The 22,433-nt window shown below is 42.6% G+C and overlaps 1 protein-coding gene across 1 annotated transcript in view; it reads left to right on the forward strand.

Annotated features, from left to right (window-relative positions):
- The window catches only part of APPBP2 (amyloid beta precursor protein binding protein 2), an 83,265-nt gene that overhangs the window by 23,146 nt on the left and 37,686 nt on the right, over positions 1-22,433 (forward strand). Inside the window, exon 2 of the mRNA XM_056556711.1 lies at positions 17,258-17,346. Coding sequence (XP_056412686.1) covers positions 17,258-17,346 — 89 coding nt within the window. The remainder of the gene's footprint in view (positions 1-17,257; positions 17,347-22,433) is intronic.

A 22,433-nucleotide genomic window follows, 5' to 3' on the forward strand; every position in this document is an offset into this window, starting at 1 on the left:
GAGGATATATAAAGAAACTGATGGAGGAGTTTGTTTAGGTACTTATTGACAAACTGGATAAGAAATATTGGGGTTCCTCAGGTTACTAATTGGCATAAATGTTTCGGCAAAAGGTTTGGCAAAATGCCCCATTTCACATATAAAAAAGGAAATCACTAGAAAATAGTCTGGTGAAGGCTGATGTCAAAAAAAGAAATGCCTAAACAAATGTTTTTTACAATCTAAAAACAAAGGTACATTTGTGCTTGCCTGTCATGTTCCAATTGTTCTAGCATTATTAGAAGTGATCACATCGTCCATCCATTGTATGGAACTAAGTTCCCTACTAAGGGATGGTACAGCTGTGAAACTTAAGTGATTTTACTTACTCAAATTCCCTGTGGCAGAATTTATGTAGGCCAGATGATGCGATGTGTGAAATACCGGATTACCGAACATCGTTCTGCGAGGGAAAAAAAAGATTGAGGAGAGTAATAAATATGGTGAAACTGACAGACATTTTGTTGAACAGAACCATAGAATCAGTGAATGAATGTGGTGGATGATAATTGAAGAAATACAAGGTAGTACAGAAAAGGATTATAAAGAAAAGATTGTTGGCAACGTGAAGTCTATTGGATTGAGACATTACATTCCTGAACCCGAATGGGCTGACTTGTATTTCTGATTTGTAGCTGTGGAATTCATCGTAATTTGCTGCCGTGTCCTGTGAGAGTCATTTTATATGCTGTCGTAGTTCATTTTTTTTATTTAGTGATTTTAATTTTATTCTCGTTTTTAGAGAAAAGTTCTTGCGAGAGTAACATACCTATTTAATGTGGTGATGGCGAACAGGTTAGGGATACTTGAAAAAGGAGACGTGGTCAACTAAATGTCTTAAGGTGTCGACACAAGCTCCAGTCTGTTCCCCTTTGTGAGAGGAAGGTCGTCTTGCTAAAGGAAGCCCGGACATGGGGTGAAAATTTCCTGCAGCTTGGAGAGTGTCGAGCGCGTCCGTAGAAGGTGCACTTTGGGTGAATCATGATCTTTTGATATCTTTGTGTGGTTATTTTTTTTGCAAAAGACATTGTGAATTTATACAAGATGTTGACTAAAGCAACCTAAAGGCAAAAAAGTTGTTGTTGGCATTTTTGACTATATTGATATATGGATTGCCAGTGAGTTGTGAGCCCCCTTACTAATAAAAAGCATGGCACGCACACCAAGTGGGAATAGGTGAACACACATTTATTTGTTGGACCTTGCAGATCCAGGGCATCAGTTACACCTTCTCTCCCTACATGCCATCTATAGTACTGTTTAAATCATCCCTCAGCACAGTGCCACCTTGTTCAGTCCAGTGCTCTTTCACCAGCAATATGTCACTGCATAGCAGAAAGGAATATGTTCTGTGATTTGAATAGAAAAGTAAGGAAAAGGAAGTCCAGGTGTAAGTACTACTGGCAGATGAATAAGCTCTGATTTCAACCCTGAAATGTAGGAATGAGAAATAGCAGTGTGCCATGGAGGGGACTAATAGCACAATAGCAGCAGCAGTAAGAACACTAAAATCACCTTGTCACTACTGAAGGGTTAATATAACAAAACCATGCAAGTTTTTAACTTTTAAACAGGTACGCTTTAATACATTTCTGTGCATTATTAAATGTTAAACTGCTATTGTGTGTGACATTAAATTCCTACTGTTCTAGAAAACAAAACTGCAAGATACACCAAAGGTAATATAGTACGGTACTGCAAGAATAATACAGGAGGAACTGTTCGTGTGACTTTTTTACTTTACAATTTTATTTTAAGTAGAATATTCTGGAAAATTCCCCTAGAGCTGTTTCTATAGAAATCCTGAATTGCTGAAACTTATGATAAAGCTACATATAAGGGAAAAGCAACACAATGTAAATGTGAATTTTCGGTATGAATTACAGTAGGAGAATGTCCTGTTAAACCCAGCTTTACAATGTTCCCTTGAGGTCAGCATATATGACATGAACGTGTCCCCATTGAGAGACCTTTCCAGATAGCTGTCTGTCCTGTTCTGATAATTAGTAGGTGCTAGAAAGCAGACACAAAGCGCACTAACACAATGTGCCAGACAGTGTGACACGTAGTGTTGGGGGCACCCGGGGGCACACAAGTTGTAGCGCTAAGTAAGAACTGTCCTCTATTTTCATCATTATCTGCCTGGTAATTGTTGAATGGCTGATGATGAATTTGGTCTAGTGCTCTGACCCAGGGTTCTGTGCGTCTTCTGATAGGGTCCCCAGTATTTCAGACACCTGAGGCTATTTCTGTCTTTTATGCTATATTGTGTATTCCAAATAAAGCTGTGTTTTCATTGTTGGGTGAAACAGAGTTGCATCAAAGGATGCAGTTTGTAAATCCCCTGTTATAGACGACTATGTATGTGCCATTGTACCAATTCAAAGAAATGGACAGAGATCTTGGCTGGCTGAAGAGTGGAGCGCAATGCCACCAATGTTCCCACGTAGTAATTTACCATCACAGCAGGTCGCAGGAATTGTAGTTTTCATCAATACAATTATTTCGATTTTTGCTATTTTTGATTTTCAAATTTTATTTTTTTTTGTGACCTAAAATCAGCAATTCTGGCATGTTTGTATTTTCTTTAACGTTTACACTGTTCACTGTGTAGGATCATAAACTGTATTTTGGGAAGGGGGTTACTCGCTGCAACACTGTACACTTACATTGCTTGTCCTTATGGGGTTAAACATAAAGAAAAAACAAATACAGTAAAGCATAATATCTCAGATGTATCTTACCAGAACAATGTGCTGCTGTATACTTCACGTATGCAGTTCTGTACTAGTTGGTAAGTGACCTAGACATTTTAGGAAGGTGGGGGGGGGGGGGGGATTTATCGCCTGCAGCGTGACGTTTGGGCCCAGTGTGTCATACTGCTGCTCAGCTACTGTCTTAGGCGGGACATTGCTGTGGTCAGTGATTGGCTGAGAGGCAGTATGACCCACTGGGTACAGAGGTCACTCTGAGCCCAAACATCACACTGCAGCTCAGGGAGAGGTTAACAGCCAGGGCAACAGCCGGACACTGAAAGGATGAGGAAGAAATTATAAACTGGGATCAGGAAAAAGCAAATATATTAAAGGGAACCAATCATCAGATTTTACCCTATATAATGCTTTGTCAAGCATTATATAGGGTAAAATTGTTGTCCTCCCCATCCCCGGGGGACGCTCCTGCCCCCAGGGATGGTGAAGATATGAAGTTATAAACTAGTCACCGCTGCCACCGTAAGTAGTCACCACTGTATTCCCCAAGGAAAATGAAATGCCAGGTGAAATACAGTGAGATAAGGTAAACTCCCCAGTACAGGTCACCTGTCTAACCCAGGAAGAAGTACAGTTCCGTCTACAAAAAAATAATCAAAATAGACAAATCACCAGGTCCAGATGGCATTCACCCCCGCCCCCCGTGTTCTAAAGGAATTAGGTAGTCTAATAACATGGACACTGGAGGCAGTGCTGGAGGTAACATAGTTCATAATGTTGAGAAAAGACCTGAGTCCATCAAGTTCAACCTATAACCCTAATGAGTCCCTACTGAGTTGATATACAGTGGCATTGTGACCCCCGTCCTCAGTTAGCTCCGACCAGCAATTCCCCCCCCGTCCGTCCTCAGTTAGCGCTGGCAGCTCCAAGCCCCCCCCTGTCCTCAGTTACCGCTGACGGCACCAACCACCCCCCCGTAGCTCCGGCACACGTCCCGGTGTGAGGTGGTTTTTTGCGCCCCCGTAGATCCATGCGTCCGCTCCTCCCCCAGCTCTCCGAACATTTCCGAAGCTAGAACTGGGGGAGGGCAGAGCAAGGGGAGAGAGAAGGTTCACGCCCCCTCCCTCATCTCCCCTCCCTGAGCTCGGCTGGACGCAGATCTCTACGGCACGCCCCCTCCCTGAGGACATAGATCGCCACGGCAGGTCCCCTCCCTCATCTCCCCTCCCTGAGGACATAGAGCAGTGCTCCCAATGAGCTCTATGTGTAAAGGGTGACATACTGCACGGGCTAAATTGGGGACATACTGTACAGACTGAAGGAGGACATACTGCAGGGGCTAAAGGGGAACATACTGTACAGACTGAAGGAGGACATACTGCAGGGGCTAAAGGGGAACATACTGTACAGACTGAAGGAGGACATACTGCACGGGCTAAAGAGCCCGTGCAGTATGTCCCCATTTACACACAGAGCTCATTGGGAGCACTGCTCTACGTCCTCAGGGAGGAGAGATGAGGGAGGGGACCTGCCGTGGAGATTTACGTCCTCAGAATCTGGGGAGATGAGGGAGGGGACCTGCCGTGGCGATCTATGTCCTCAGGGAGGGGGCATGCCGTAGAGATCTGCGTCCAGCCGAGCTCAGGGAGGGGAGATGAGGGAGGGGGCGTGAACCTTCTCTCTCCCCTTGCTCTGCCCTCCCCCAGTTCTAGCTTCGGAAATGTTCGGAGAGCTGGGGGAGGAGCGGACGCATGGATCTACGGGGGCGCAAAAAAACACCTCACACCGGCTTGTGACGGGACGTCAGCGGGCGGAGCTAGATGGACGGCGCTAACAAGACGCTCCGTCCGCACTGATCAGGCCCACACTAGTGAGCCCGGGGACAGTTGGAGCAGCCGAGCCAGCCAGCAACCAGTTTGCACCAGTCAGCCAGGTACAGAGAAAAAGGGGTGATGTGGGAGTTCTGGGGGGGGAGGTGTTGCTCACCCTTGTTATATTCCCCCCCCCGCCCCCCTCTTGTCACATTCTGCCCCCTCCACTCATTGTCACATATTCCCGTCACATTCCTCCTCCCTTGCAGCACACATGCTAGGTTTGTGTGTGTTTGCAGACCTTTGAGGACTTTTACCTTTCACCCAATCACTGGCTTGACATGTGACACCACTGCGGCCAGTGATTGGCTGAAGGTAAAGGTCCTACAGCTTGTATAGAGACACCGGGATCGCACGAAGGTGTACAGCTGCAGGGACCGGGAAGAGGTGAGCATAATGTTATATTTTTTTTTATCTCTGCACCCTTTACTTAGATCAGTATTTCTCTACCAGGGTGCCTCCAGCTGTTGTGAAACTAACACTCCCAGCATGCCCGGACAGCTTTTGGCTGTCCGGGCATGCTGGGAGTTGTAGTTTCATAACAGCTGGAGGCACCCTGGTTGGGAAACACAGACTTTTAATATTTAAATTTGTTTGTTTTTATCTGCCCTGGCCGGCCCGCGCTGCAGCCACACACGGGATCCGCCCGGGCAGATAATCGCAAATTTTCCCGGGGGCCATATCGATATATGACAAAAATCGCGATTCAATTGTTTTTGCGATATAGCGTGCAGCCCTAGTGTATACTAGTTTATTATATTTAGAGGATACAGTGTCTGGCAGGTTTATAATAATTATTATTATTTTCATATAGAGGATGAGAATGCCCGGTGGTATGTTCCATCTGAATTAGATAAGGAAAGACTATAGAGAAGACGTCACCTGTAATCACTGATATCATTGTGTATTCTCCTCACTATAGAGAAGACGTCACCTGTAATCACTGATATCATTGTGTATTCTCCTCACTATAGCGAAGACGTCACCTGTAGTAACTGATATTATTGTGTATTCTCCTCATTATATCCTATCAGAGCTGTAGTCACTTGTAAGTTCTGCAGTTAAGATGAGTGAAACTTAACTCCCAGCATAACCTCACCACTGCTTAAAGGGGTACTCTACTGGAAAACATTTTCTTTTGAATCAACTGGTGCCAGAAAGTTAAACAGGTTTGTAAATTACTTACTTGAAGGATTTAGATTTTAACTTCCTGGCACCAGTTGATTCAAAAGAAAATAATTTCCAGTGGAGTACCCATTTAAGTAATTCTGGGAGTTAGTTTTAAATGGTGAAAACCTCTTTAGCGCTTTTCCATTCTGTGGCAATTGGTATATTTAATTATTATACTGGAATTTTTCACAATGCGCTACACCAGTGGCATCTGTCACAACAGGCTAAAAACGTTATGTGGAGGGGGGGTAGGTAGGTAGGTATGGGGTGACACCATTTTCTACCGCATCGGGTGACGCCAACCCTAGCAACGCCACTGTTGATATAGATCTTCAATCCATAACCTGCAATTATGTTCTACAAACATGCATCCCGACCCCTTTTAACCCCTTAAGGACCAAGGACGTACAGGTACGTCTTTGGTCCTGCTCCCGTGATATAACGCGCGGGTTACACGGTAACCCCGCATCATATCACGGCAGGCCCGGTGTCATAGTGAAGCTGGGACCCACCGCTAATAGCGCGCGGTGCCGCGCACTATTAACCCTTTAGCCGCGCGCTCAGAGCTGAGCCACGCGGCTAAAAGTGAAAGTAAAAAGTGCCAGTTAACTCAGTGGGCTGTTCGGGATAGCCGCGGCGAAATCGCGGCATCCCGAACAGCTTACAGGACAGCGGGAGGGTCCCTACCTGCCTCCTCGCTGTCCGATCGCCGAATGACTGCTCAGTGCCTGAGATCCAGACATGAGCAGTCAAGCTGCAGAATCATCGATCACTGGTTTCCTATGAGAAACCAGTGATCAATGATAAAGATCAGTGTGTGCAGTGTTATAGGTCCCTATGGGAGTTATAACACTGCAAAAAAAAGTGAAAAAAAAAAGTGAATGAATATCATTTAACCCCCTCCCCTATTAAAAGTTTGAATCACCCCCCTTTTCCCATAAAAAAAAAAAGTGTAAATAAACATATGGTATCACCTCATGCGGGAAATGTCCGAATTATAAAAAATATATCGTTAATTAAACCGCTCGGTCAATGGCGTACGCGCAAAAAAAATTCCAAATCCAAAATAGGGCATTTTGGTCACTTTTTATATCATTTAAATTCACATTCACATTTGATCAATAAGTCCTATCAATGCAAAAATGGGTACCGTTAAAAACTTCAGATCACGGCGCAAAAAATGAGCCTGAAACCGCCCCATACATGGAAAAATAAAAAAGGTTATAGAAGATGACAATTTTAAACGTATTAATTTCCTCATGTAGCTATGAGTTTTTTTCCAGAAGTGCGACAAATCAACCCTATATAAGTAGGGTATCATTTTAATCATATGGACCTACAGAATAAGATAAGGTGTCATTTTAACGAAAAATGTACTATGTAAAACGGAAGCCCCCAAAAGTTACAAACCTGCGTTTATTTTTTCAATTTTGTCGCACAATGATTTTTTTTTTCCCGTTTCACCGTAGATTTTGGGCAAAATGACTGATGTCATTACAAAGTAGAATTGGTGGCGCAAAAAATAAGCAATCATATGGATTTTTAGGTGCAAAATTGAAAGAGTTATGATTTTTTAAAGGCAAGGAGCAAAAAACGAAAATGCAAAAAACAGAAAAACCCAGTCCTTAAGGGTTTAAAGTCTTTTAGAGAATTCACCATGACCACCTCCTCTGGCAGAGAATACCATAATATCAATGCCCTCTACAGTAAAGAACCCCCGTCTGTGCTGCTGTAGGAAACCTTCTTTCGTTCTATCTTTAACAAGGGGGCATCCTCTATGTTTACAGTCCTGGGTATGATAGATCATGGGAGAGATCTCTGTACTGTCCCCTGATATATTTATACATAGTTATTAGGTCGCCCCCTAAGCCTTCTTTTTTCTAAACTAAATAACCCCAATTCTGATAATCTTTCTGGTACTGTAGTCCTCCCATTCCCCGTATTACTCTGGTTGCCCGTCTTTGAACCCTCTCCAGCTCCACTATATCTTTCTTGTACACTGGTGCCCAGTATGTACACAGTATTCTATGTGTGGTCTGACTAGTGATTTGTACAGCGGTAGAATTATTTCCTTGTCATGTGCATCTATGCCCTATTGATACACCCCATGATTTTATTTGCCTTGGCAGCAGCTGCCCGACACTGGTCACTACAGCTAAATTTACTGTTAACTAAGATTCCCAAGTGTGCTCCCCTTTAATACATAATCCCAGCCCGGATTTTTCTTCCGGCATGTTCATTACCTTTTATCAGTGTTGAACCTCATCTGCCACTTCCCAGCCCAAACCTCCAACCTATCCAGATCCATTTGTAACAGTGCACTGTCCTCCTATTGTGTTTACCGCTTTACAGAGTTTAGTATCATCTGCAAAGATTGCTACTTTACTATTCAACCCCTCTACAAGGTCATTAATAACTATATTAAATAGGACAGGACCCAAGACTGACCCCTGTGGTACCCCACTAGTAACTGTCACCCAATCAGAATAAGTACCATTAATAACCACCCTCTGATTTGTCTATGTTGATTATTTTTTTTTGTAGGCGGTACTGTACTTCTTCCTGAAGGTGACAGGTGACCTGTACTGGGGAGTTTACCTTTATCTTTCTGTGTTTCACCTGGCATTGAATTTGTTTTAATATATTTGCTTTTTCCTGATCCCCCTTTTATAATTTCTTCCTCAATCATTTCAGTGCCCTGCTGTTGCCCTGGCTGCCAACCTCTCCCTGAGCTGCAGTGTGATGTTTGGGCCCAGAGTGACCTCTGTACCCAGCGGGTCATACTATCTATATCTCTATATAGATAGTATAGTCTCTCAGCCAATCACTGACCACAGCAATGTCCCGCCTAAGACAGTGGCTGAGCAGCAGCATGACACACTGGGCCCAGACGTCACACGGCAGTTTAGGAAGAAGATCCCATTCCAGAGGAGAACTCCTCATGAACTGTGATATATTTTCCTGATGATCTGATATACTTGTTTATGCCTTCCTGCAATAACCTTTTACATGCAATTACGCTGCTTGAAAACTAAGTGCCCTATTACACGGGGCGATTATATGGCCAGCATTCAGCTGATCAGTTCTTTTTTTTTTTTTTTTTTTTTTTTTTTTTTAACCCATCAAAAAAATAAAATAAAATAAAAATCCTTGTGTGTATTATCTGCTGCACATCTTCTCGTGCAATAAGGGACATGTGGCTATTAAGTGATGGCAGTAATTATTAAAGTGGCACTCCGCTGGAATTTTTTTTATTTTAATCACTGGTGTCAAAGTTAAACAGATTTTGTAAATTACTTTTTCTTTAACAATCTTAATCTTTCCAGTACTTATCAGCTGCTGTTTGCTCCACAGGAAGTTGTATAGTTCTTTTCTGTCTGACCAGTGCTCATTGCTGACACCTCTGTCCATGTCAAGAACTGTCCGGAGCAGGAGAAAATCCCCATAACAAACCGCTCTAGACAGTTCCTGACATGGGCAGAGGTGTCAAAAAGAAAAGAACTTCCTGTGGAGCATACAGCAGCTGATGGGTAAGATTTTTAAATAAAAGTAATGTACAAATCTGTTTAACATTCTGACACCTGTTGATTTAAAAAAAATAAAAATAAAAATACACCCGAGTACCCCTTTAACCCTGCTATCCTTTGTAGGGCTCTTTCAGTATGATACTCAGTAATTGGCTCTGTAAAGTAAGCACTGATTTACGTGATTGACACTTGTATACAACGATCAGCGGGCCATCTAATAGGGCCCTAAATTGCTAATCCAATTTTAGAGATTTGTCTCTTCTTTGAGGTTTTTTTTTTTTTTTTTTTTTTTTTTTTTTTTTTTTTTTTTTTACACCCCAGAGGTGTCGGAGCTTAAAGGGATACTCCAGTGGAAAACAAATTATTTAAAATCAACTGGTGCCAAAAAGTTAAACAGATTTTTTGCACTTTCGTTTTTTCATCCTTGCCTTTTAAAAATAGTTTTTTGCACCACCAATTGTACTTTGTAATGACATCAGTAATTTTTACCAAAAAATTTAGGCGAAACCCCCAAAAATACCGTATGTATGTATGTATATATATTTTTATTGGACATAATAATAATTTAAAAAAAATATGCTATTTTGTAGCTTTTGGGGGCTTCTGTTTCTATGCAGTGCTTTTTTTTCATTTTTTATTTTTTTCTGTAAAAAGCACACCTCCTTTATTTTTTAGGTCCATACGATTAAAATGATACCCAATTTTATGTAGGTTTGATTTTGTTTTACTTCTGGTAAAAAATCATATCTATATGCATGAAAATTAATGTTTAAAAATTTCCTCTTCTGACCCCCTATAACTTTATTTTTTTCCGCATACAGGGATGTATGAGGGTTCATTTTTTGCGCCATAATCTGAAGTTTTTATCGGTACCATTTTTGTTTTGATGTAACTTCTTGATCGCCTTTTTATTTTTTATTTTTTTTGTATGGTATAAAAAGTGACCAAAAATACGCAATTTTGGAGTTTGGAATTTTTTACGTGTACGCCATTTACCGTGTGGTTTAATTAACAATATATTTTTATAGTTCGGACATTTACGCACGCAGCGATACCACGTGTTTTATATTTTTTATTTACAAAGTTTTTTTTTTTTTTTTTTTTTAAATGGTGGGGGAAAAGGGGAGTGAATCAAACTTTTATTAGGGAAGGGGTTAAGTCACATTTATTAACTCCAGCCTGGATCTTGTGCATGGACCAATCAGTAGGAAGGTAGGGACCCTCCTCATGTGTCCTCAGCTGATCGTGACACCGTGGTTTTACTGCGGTAATCCCGATCAGCCCGACTGAGCTGCCGGGAAGCATTTTTATTACAGTTTGATCCCAGTGTCTAAGGGGTTAATTCCGGTCATCATCGTGATCGGTGAGGTCCGGTATTAGCCACAAATCCCAGCAGTTGCTAGGTGTCTGGACCGACCAGACATGACCCAGGGTCAGCTCTTGACCCTGCGTTATATCATGGCAGCGGGCGCAGGGCGTACAGGTATGCCCTGTGTCCTTAACAGGTTAAGAATCTTAATCCTTCCAGTGTTTTTCAGCTGCTATAGAGGAAGTTGAGTTGTTGTTTTCTGTCTGACCACAGTGGACAGTTCCTGACATGGGTGTCAGCAGAAAGCAGAGCAGGAGAGATTTTCTATGGGGATTTGTTCCTGCTCTGGACAGTTTTCGACATGGACAGAGATGTCAGCAGAGAGCACTGTGGTCAGACTGAAAAGAACAACTCAACTTCCTCTCTAGTATACAGCAGCTGATTAATACTGGATTTTTTTTTAAATAGGAGAAAATTACAAATCTGGAAATAGCTTTCCACCGGAGTACCACTTTAACAGTTATTAAATGTCATCACTGTGATTGATTTATGCTACATAAAAGCAAACCCTGACATGTCAACCATATTTAAAGCCACACTCTCCCCCCTTTTGATGTAGAGCTATTGGCCTATACTATATTCATGAGTTTGCAGCAGTTGTAATCATGTCTTTAATGATACTACAAGAGCTTGGCGAATTTTATTTTTTGATTATTTTTTTTTTTTTTTTTTTTGTTTGTTTAAGAACTGCTTAAATGAATAAACACATTACTGCAATGACCAGCTTCCCTTTCTCACATACATTTTGGTTATCTGGTTGAAGACATTTATATGCCATAATGTGTGCAATCGGGCATACTATTGATTGGAAGAAATTATATATTTTTTTTTCTATCTTTATGTATTATATTCCAATATTTGTATGGCTTAAAATACAACTTAATAACTTATATATAGTTGCACTGGGTTATGTATGAACCTTAAACCCCTCACAGATGGGCCTTTTTTCCTCAAGGGTATGGCTAATTTTCATTTTCGCTTTTTTTTTTTTTTTTTCGTTTTTTTCTCCTCCTCCTCCTCCTTTTTTTTTTTTTTTTTTTTTTTTCTTTATGCAGTACCATTTATACTTTATAACAACAACTTTGCCATAAATGTACAGCAAAACACTAATTTCCATTTTGGCTGTGTTTTTGCTGTGATTCTTCAAAACCTCAGAAAGAATGATTCTTCTTTACTGCGATTGCAATTTTCTGGCAGTATATATACGACGGTGTGCTAGCAGTGGACCGTTAAATTTAAAGGGGTACTCCACCCCTAAACATCTTATCCCTATCGCATCGGGGGTCATGACATCATTCAAACACCCCCCCCCCCGGGTGATGTCGCACCACGCCCCCTCCATTGATGTCTATGGGAGAGAGAGTGACAACGTGACTCTCATAGACATGAATGGAGGGGGCATGGCATGCCAGTGTTCTAAACATAGATGATGTCTAGGGGCGGAGTACCCCTTTTATTCGTGGGACTCAAGTGTGCTAAATGTATATGGGCATGCCTATCCACTTGATAAGTGATCAACAGCTAGATTGGTGCCCTTGACTCTAATCATAACAGTAGGGCACATGATTGATGTTCACAAAGTCAAGTGCATTACTTTAGCTTTTTAACACTTATCGAGTGGATAGGCAATAAATGCCTCAGGCCAGGATGCCACTTCAAGTATTGTTTAAAGGGGTTATTCCGCCTTATAAGATAGCCTATCCTCAGAATACACCATCAATATTAGACTGTCGGGGGTCGGACTCCTTGTACGCTCACCAATCAGCTGTTAGTGGCTAATGCTAATGTGAATGCTCCAGCCTCCTAGTTATTTATTTACTTTGATAGTCTTTGCATTGCTGTACTATTAGTAGGGGCCATCCAAGATACCTCGCACCACCGCTACCAGCAGTGCAAGATCGGGCAAAAGTAAACATTGTTAAAAAAAATAATAATTTTAATAAAAATTTAAAATGCATTGCATGAATGGTCTGTTCAAGTCAGAACCCCTCTCATCTTCTATTGATAGCCTGTCTGAAGGATTAATAATAATAATGAAAACTAATGCAGTCCTGAGTCTAGAAAACCAGCTGATTATTTGGAGAATTATTACCATACCGTGCACACTAATAGCGATCTTATCACCCTCTTGTGCTACACTAGATAAGATCTTCATTACATACGGCACTTACCAAATCTTACTTTTTATGCTGGTGATTTGTTACTTGCAGTTTGACTCTTCTGCCCTATTTGGAATATAAATCCACTGAGTTCCCTGTGTAGTGTCTGGGGCCCATGAGACAGGTGGCAGGTTCAGACTACATCCAATAGATGACCGCTATGTATAATACCAGCAGAAGTTAGGGCTTTAACTTTTCATTTTTTTTTTTTTTTTTAATACCTGACCCTACTAAAGTGTTAAAAGGCCATGTGAAAATAAGAGCAGTACCAGAACTAGTAAGAATGTTGTCAGTGTTCATGTTGCAGTTGAGCATTTCTTCTTTTATATATGGGAGGATTTCCTAATATAAATCTGAAAAGCTTTAAAGGGGTTATCCAGGAAAAAACTTTTTTTTTATATATCAACTGGCTCCAGAAAATTAAACCGATTTGTAAATTAGAAGAAGAAAGCAGGTAGATGCCAGCGGATAAGAAACTTCACCTTTTATTTTCATCACGTTAAAATCTTAGACATGGAGAGACTTCAATAAGACATGTAGATAAAATCCTTGGAATAAGCGCCAGGCATGATGCGTTTCAGGTCATGTGACCTTTCATCAAATGCATAGATTTGTAAATTACTTTATTAAAAACGTAATCCTCTCAGTACTTATGAGCATCTGAAATGGAGTTGTTCTTTTCTGTCTTAGTGCTCTCTGATGACACCTGTCTTGGGAACTGTCCAGAGTAGAAGCAAATTCCCATAGCAAACCGCTTCTACTCTGTGCTGTTCCCGAGACAAGCAGAGATGTCAGCAGAGAGCACTGTTGCCAGGCAGAAAATAACAACTCAACTTCAGCAGCTGATTATTATTGGAAGGATTCAGACTTTTTAATAGAAGTAATTTACAAATCTGTTTAACTTTCTGCAGCCAGTTGAGATAAATGATAAATATATGTAACAATTTACACTGGGGATGGTTAAAGGGGTTTTCCAGGAACAAACATTATATAATATAATATGTGTGTGTGTGTATATATATATATATATATATATATATATATATATATATATATATATATATAATGCTTTTTTCCTGGAATACCCCTTTAACCATTCCCAGTGTATAGAGGGGAGGTTTCTCTAAACCTGTGTACCGGAAGCAGTTGCAACCAGATAGCCTCTTACATGTTTCAGAGACCTTTTCAGCAATGAAAAAAGGAATCTTGTTGCTATGGAAAACTGCACCACTCTTTACACAGGTTTTGATAAAACTCCCCCCATATAATGGGATTCCTCACCCATAGGCTTCTATATGAGGAATCGCAGAAAAACAAGTATATATCACAGTGGTGCATTCTGTATAAATAAGTTGCATTGTGATAGACATGTTTCCCCTAGTTACACCAATGCTTCATTTGGGTTATGTTGGACCAGTATTTTATGTCAAATTTCCTTTTTTAGAATTTTTTTTTTTTTTTTTAACAAATGAAGATTTACAATATCATCAATATAAAAAGGCAGGCTATGTAAACACATCAAAGTTAAAGTGACCTTTAGGTTTGTGTAAAACAATAGGTTTCAGTGCGTCATGCAAAACACAAACCCAGAATTGTCATCTAGAACTCTTCGTAACCATAAACTGGGGTCATTACATTTACAAATTGGAGCCCCTTTACAGAAAGGGAAAGTGATAGCAGAAGAAAGGACAAACTCCCATCCTCTCAATCAGGATGCTTCTGTAAAATAGACCAGTATTGTATACCAAAATTGTGGGGCTGACAATTTTAAGGCCAATAGTTTTTGGCCAGAAAACCCCTATTTAATGGATAGGCCATCAACAGTTATTTGTATGTTTACAGTCTATCAGCACTGTTGTGACTACAGAAATAAACAATGTATGGGAACCAGAAACCCATCAACTCCTATTGAAGCTGCTCAGCAATTTCTCAGCACCCCCATCACTCAGTCAGGGTCTCCTTGCTGGGAACCCCTATGATCAGGAGAACGAGCAAGGAGAAGCACACTGTAGACTTAAAATCAGACTGTCCAGAGAAGCTGGACACTGAGCACTGTGAAGCGTGCTTCTCCTCACTTGTTTTCCTGATTGGTGGGGGTCTGCACGGAGACCTTGACTGATCAAAGCGTATCATATGTCTAACTTTTTTCTTCTATTCCCCTAAAGCAGTGGTCTCCAATCTGCAGACCTCCAGATGTTGCAAAACGACAACTCCCAGCATGCCAGGACAGCCGTTGGCTGTCCGGGCATGCTGAGAGTTGTAGTTTTGCAACATCTGGAGGTCCGCAGGTTAGAGACCACTGCCCTAAGGGATGTGTACGTTTTAAATAAAGTAATTTTTATTTTATATTTTCCAAAACTTCCCAAAAATTAAAAAAAAACTCCCACCCCCATTCATCCCATGCACATTTTATACAACCAAAGCACAACGACTGAAAATTCATGGCAAATAGATCCTATGGTCTGTAGTGCATTTAGATTTATACATTGTCTAACTAAACAAGCAAAAAGTCAACTCGAACAATGCACTTTATTATCGGTATGCTGTGCGATATATTCGGAAAGTCCTTTTTACTCTTAACATTTTATGTTGCAGGCTTGTGCTAAAATAAAGTCAATAAAACAAATGTATTTTCCTTGATCATTGTGCACTCACTAGCGGTTAATGATAGAAATCTAAGCTAGCTTATTGAAAAGGAAAAAACAAAAATGTGGCCATAACATATCTCAATTATCATCATCAATTAAATTATCACAACCAGCCTCCAGCTGTTGCAATATTACAACTCTCAGCATGCCTGATTTGACTGTATAAGCATGCTGGGAGTGGGAGTTATTAAACAGCTGGAGGCACCCTGGTTGGAAAGCATAAGTATTCCGACCCTTAAAGGTGTTTTAAGCCAAAAAACATCTTATCCCCTATCCAAAGGATAGGGGATGATGTCTAATCACGGGGGTCCCGCCGCTGAGGACCCCCGCAATCTCCGCTGTGGGACAACGCCCCCTCCATTCATGTCTATAGGAGGGGGCGTGATGGCTACGTACTAGCAGTCATGCCCCCTCCCATAGACATGAATGGAGGGGGTGTGGTGCCACTGGGGTGCCACAGCGGAGATCGCGGGGGTCCTCAGTGGCGGGACCCCCGTGATTAGACATCTTATCCCTTATCCTTTGGATAGGGGATAAGATGTTTATCGGCAGCTTACCCCTTTAACCTACTATTTGAAACTCAACTGGCAATGCCCACAGCCTCCCAGTGTTCTTGAGAATGATGGCTTAAAGGGGTACTCCAGCCCTAAAACATCTTATCCCCTATTCAAAGGATCGGGGATAAGATGTTTGATCATGGCGACCCCCCGCAATCTCTCATGCAGACACCCACCTGTGGCAGCTGCACAGAGCTATTTTTTATTTATTTTTTTTTTTTCTCACTCCGTGTCTGAAGGGTCACGACTATGGGGCCAAAGTTTCGTTAAGTCACAACTCCGCCCCCTTGCTCCGTCATGCCCCCTCCCATAGACTTGCATTGAGGGGCGGGGCATTCCATCACAAGGGGCGGAGTCGTGACGTCATCTTAACTCCGGCCCTATAGTGATGATCCTTCAGACACAGAGCAAACATCGCTCTTTGCAGCTGCCACAGGGTGGTGTCTGCATGAGAGACCCCCGAGATCAAACCTCTTATCCCCTATCCTTTGGATAGGGGATAAGATGTCTTAGGGCCGGAGTACCCCTTTAAGCTTAGCACACATGGACAATTGGATTTTCTGCCATAAAGCCCAGATTGGTGGAGTGCTGCAGTGATGCTTGTTTCTCCCACCTGCACCCAGGATCTTCGATGCTTGGTCACCTATGTTAATAAGACCCTCCTTTTACCTTATTTAATATTTTATATATTTCGTTTTGTGTGTGTAAAATTTCCCCCAAAAAGTTAAAGCAAGCTGTGCTGCAACCTTTCACAGAGCAGTTTTGCACTCCACTGCATTTGTGAGTACCATATGCCCCCCCCCCCCCCCCCCCCAGTGGTCATCAATTTATAATTTGCAACTTTTGTAATCAGTCTCTAATTTATGCCCAATGAACCACATTTATACATAGTCTGACCAACATGGTCACTACTGCTCCTGTATACAATTTATGAAAGGCCATAAACCTTTAGACAAATTAGTCCCAGCCACATCAGATCCACTGCAAGGGAAACCGGGTAAAAACGTACATTACACACTACAATACATTCCTCCTGTTTGGATGTAAAGTAGCATTTACTCCAATATTTTCCATCCAGGGTGCCTCTAGCTGTTGCCGTCCTGGCATGCTGGGAGTTGGACTGTTTGGGAAACACCAATTTGTTAATATACATTCTTTGCGATTCTTAAATATAGATGCTAAACCTCCTCCTTTATTTTCTTTCAGCTTTACCAGCAAGGAAGACTTTGCCAGCTTGGAAGTGAGTTCTGTGAATTGGAAGTTTTTGCTAAAGTATTACGTGCATTAGATAAAAGGTAGGTGAGCCCAATCTGTAATTGGAAATCACATTGTACCACGTTCTTCATGTTGCTCCCAATTATTAGAAATGTGGGGCAGATTTATTCCTGCTTACTTTTAGTTTGCAGAAAGGAGTTGTGGCTTGTCAGAAAAGGGGTGTGACTTGAGATCGTCCTCTTGGCCCAAAAATTTGGCACACGTTTTTGGCGTGAAATAAGGCAACTAAAAGGTGGATAATGCTTAGTCTAAACAATATATAGATGCACCAAATTATCAAACCACATAAGCCCCTGTGATTAAATCTGGTGCATTTTGACTGTCTAGACTAAGTTTACAGTGCCTAAAAATGAGACTGTATTGGTATATTTTGCTGATGCATTGCTTTGAAGACTGTCTTAGCCTTTTTTTTTTTTTAAATAAAATGTAATGCAACATTACATGAAACCAAAGTAAGAAATTTAATGCAACCCCCCCCCCCCCTTATTTAGTATCAAAAATTACGGTTTGAGTATAGGGTGGTAGCAGATTGGCATTATTAGGCTGAGGGCCAAAATAGATTGCCATTTTCACCCTGATAGCGCCAGGCTGCTAATACATAGTATCTGTATCTGGATGACTTTGGAAAATAGAGGGTGGACCCCTCGTCCCCCCCCCCCCTCAATAAAAAAGACTAAACTTTATTGAAAATATAAAAGACTAAGCTTTATTTTCAATAAACACCCACTCATCACTTCCAGCCTGCATTATTAGGCTGAAATCCATGCTCTGTCTCTATAACACCTGTCTTCAGTGCAGTACCCAGCAATGCAGAATTTTATTGTGCTGGAGGGTGGGTGCTATGAAGGAGAGCTATTTAATCGTCAAATTCGAAATCAAAGTGACCTGGAAAAATTACTATTGTGCACAATAGTAATTTTTCATAAAAGCACTAGAGGTACTCCTGCAAAGTCATTTTGTCATCTTTGCAAGGAATATCAGGAGCAGGACATGCACCTTTAAATGGCATGGCTTGTGATAAGACAACCCCTTGTACATTTATAGATTGAAAATTAAAGAGGCTATCCAAAAACAGGTGGGTTGTGGTATTACAACTTGACTCCATTCACTCCGGTGGAAAACTTTTTATTTTTTTAATTTTTTTAAATCAACTGGTGTCAGAAAGTTAAACAGATTTGTAAATTATTTCTAGATAAAAATGTTAATCCTTCCAGTATACTACAGAGGCATTTCTTTTTTTTGAATTTCCTTTGTCTGAGCACAGTGCTCTTTGCTGACACCTCTGTCCATTTAGGAACTGTCCAGAGTAGGAGCAAATCCCCACAGCAAACCTATCCTGCTCCGGACAGTTCTTAAAATGGACAGAGGTGTCAGCAGAGAGCACTGTGGTCAGACAGAAAGGAAATTCAAAAAGAAAAGAACTTCCTGTGGAGCATACAGCAGCTGATAATTACTGGAAGGATTAAGATTTTTAAATAGAAGTAATTTGCAAATCTGTTTAACCCCTTTGGTACGCCCCGAGTCCACTCCCATTCTATAATGTGGGGCCGCAGCGTGATCAATGTAATAGATCAGTGTGTGCAGTGTTATAACCCCCTATGGGGGCTATAACACTGCAAATAAAATAAAAAAAAGCGAATAAAGATCATTTAACCCCTTCCCTAGTAAAAGTTTGAATCATCCCTTTCTCCCATAAAAAAACAAAAACCTGTAAATAAAAATAAATCGCCGCATGCAGAAATGTCCGATTTATAAAAATATATAATTAAACCGCATGGTCAGTGGCGTATGCGCCCCAAAAATTTTTGGTCACTTTTTTTATATCATGAAAAAATGTATAAAAAGCAATTAAGTCCGATCAATACAAAAATGTTACTGCTAAAAACTTCAGATCACTGTGCAAAAAATGAGCCCTCATACCGCCCCATACGCTGAAAAATTTAAAGTTATAGGGGTCAGAAGATGACAATTTTAAATGTATAAATTTTCCTGCGTCTAGTTATGATTTTTTTTCAGAAGTAGGACAAATCAAACCTATATAAGTAGGGTATCATCTTAATCGTATGGACCTACAGAATAAAGAGGTGTCCTTTTTATCGAAAAATGTACTGTGTAGAAACGGAAGCCCCCAAAATTTACAAAATGGCGTTATTTCTTCAATTTTGTCGCACAACTTTTTTTTTTTTTTTCGTTTTGCCGTAGATTTTGGGGTACAATGACTAATGTCATGACAAAGTACTGTATTTTTCGCCGTATAAGACACACTTTTTCTTCCCCAAAACGTGGGGGGGGGGGGGAGAGAAAGTTGGTGCGTCTTATACGGCGAATATACGCCCGAGGCTGCTGCGGGCGAGAGCGGGAAGTCAGCGGTAAGTACAGAGGCTGCGGCGGTGCGGTACAGCGCTCACTACCCGCTCCCCGCCCGCAGCAGCCTCATGACTGCCGGTGAATTTTTCACCTCACACCGGCTATGTTTATTGCCCTAGGACTAGAACATACAGTGCCGGGCAGGGGAATTAGTAATAACTGTATACTAAAAACCAGGGTGCCTCCAGCTGTTGCGAAACTACAACTCCAAGCATGCCCGGACCGGCAAAGGCTGTCCGGGCATGCTGGTAGTTGTAGTTTCACAACAGCTGGAGGCACCCTGGTTTTTAGTATACATGAATTAGTTTTTACCTGCACTGGCCGGCCCCCGCCTGCAGCCGCACACAGGAGCCGGCCCGGGCAGATAATCATAGGTTTTCCTATGCCGGACATCCCTGTGTCCTGAAAAATCTTTTCGGGACATAAGGATGTCCGCGGGTCACTAACCATTCCCCGGCCGATGCGCGCCCTCCTCCGGTCCGCCTGCGATCCTCCGCCTCTCTATGGTTGTATGCACGGGATGTCCGTGACGTCCCGTGCGTACAACCATAGAGGCACCGGAGGAAGACGCGCGCCGACCGGGGCCTGGTGAGTGACAGGCGGCGTGTAATCTTCAGTGTTCCGGTCACCACTCCTCCGGTCCCGGCACCTACTGCTATGGTCCATAGGCCATAGCAGTAGATTGTGACACCGGGCCAGAGGAGCGGTGACCGGAACACTGTAAGGGCAGCATACAGCCTCCAGCCGTACACTGTATATGGCTGGAAGCTGTATGTCTGTGGGGGGAACCTGCCTATCATTGTGGGGGAACTATACTGCCAACTATTGTGGGGGGGGGGGGGGGGAAAGCTGCCAACTATTGTGGGGGAACTATACTGCCAACTATTGTGGGGGAACTATACTGCCAACTGTTGTGGGGAACTATACTGCCAACCACTGGGGGGGGGGGGGGGGGGGGAAAGCTGCCTACCATTGTGGGGGAACTATACTGCAAACCATTGTGGGGGGGGGGGGGGGAGCTGCCTACCATTGTGGGGGAACTATACTGCCAACTATTGTGGGGGGGAGCTGCCAGTGCCTACCATTGTGGGGGAACTATATTGCCAACCATTGTGGGGGAACTATATTGCCAACCATTGTGGGGGAACTATATTGCCAACCATTGTGGGGGAACTATATTGCCAACCATTGTGGGGGAACTATACTGCCAACCATTGTGGGGGAACTATGCTGCCAACCATTGTGGGGGAACTATGCTGCCAACCATTGTGGGGGAACTATGCTGCCAACCATTGTGGGGGAACTATGCTGCCAACTATTGTGGGGTGGAGGGGGGGAGCTGCCTACCATTGTGGGGGAACTATACTGCAAACCATTGTGTGTGTGTGTGTGTGTGTGGGGGAGCGGCCTACCATTGTGAGGGAACTATCCTGCAAACTATTGTGGGGGGAGCTGCCAGTGCCTACCATTGTGGGGGAACTATACTGCCAACCATTGTGGGGGAACTATACTGCCAACCATTGTGGGGGAACTATACTGCCAACCATTGTGGGGGAACTATACTGCCAACCATTGTGGGGGAACTATACTGCCAACCATTGTGGGGGAACTATACTGCCAACTATTGTGGGGGAACTATACTGCCAACTATTGTGAGGGAACTATACTGATATAAAATATTTTACTACAGTATTTGGTTCAGAATCTTTTTTTTTCCAGATTTTCCTCCTTTAAAATTGGGTGCGTCTTATATGCCGGAGCGTCTTATATGGCGAAAAATACGGTAAATTGGTGGCGCAAAAAAACAAAAACGCCATCATATGGATTTTTAGGTTAAAAATTGAAAGAATTATTATTTTTTTTTTTTTTTTAAAGGTAAGGAGGTAAAACGAAAAAACCCTGAGTCCTTAAAGGGGTACTCCGCCCCTAGCATCCAAAGGATAGGGGATAAGATGTTGGATTGCGGGGTCCCACCGCTGGGGACCCCCCAGAATCTCCGCTGCAGCGCCCCGCTATCATTATTGCACAGAGCAAACTTGCTCTGTGTGTAATGACCGGCGATACAGGGGCCGGAGCATAGTGAAGTCACGACCCGCCCCTGCAATAGAAGTCTAGGGGAGGGGGCGTGGTGGCCATCACACCCCCTCCCATAGACTTGAGGGGGGGAGCCGTGACATCCCGATGCTCCGGCCCCTGTATCGCCGGTCATTACGCACAGAGCGAGTTTGCTCTGTGCAGTAATGATAGCGGGGCGCTGCAGAGGAGATCCCGGGGGGTCCCCATCGGCAGGACCTCCGCCATCTGACAACTTTGGATAGGGGATAAGATGCTAGGGGTGGAGTACCCCTTTAAGGGGTTAAAAGGGTACTCCGATTGAAAACTTTTTTTTTTAAACCAGTTAAGGACCCAGGGTGTACAGGTACGCCTTGATGCCCTGGTACATAAGGACCCAGGGCGTACCTTTACACCCATGGGAATTTCGGTCCCTGCCAGTCGAAGACCGGACCGGGATGACTGCAGATATCGATCAGCAGACACCCCGCGCAAATGCCCAGGGGGGTCATTAGACTCCTCCCCATGTTGGCGATCGCCGGTGAATTCACACCGGCGATTTGCGACGATTCCGGGTCATACGGGTCTCCGGTGATTAGGGTTGTCCAAGACACCCACGATCCCCCTGAAGGAATAGGAGTGAGGTGGCAGGGGTGCCACCCCTCCTATACCTTCTATTGGTCGTTCG

This window comes from Hyla sarda, chromosome 2 (assembly GCF_029499605.1).
Source record: "Hyla sarda isolate aHylSar1 chromosome 2, aHylSar1.hap1, whole genome shotgun sequence".
Taxonomy (NCBI): Eukaryota; Metazoa; Chordata; class Amphibia; order Anura; family Hylidae; genus Hyla; species Hyla sarda.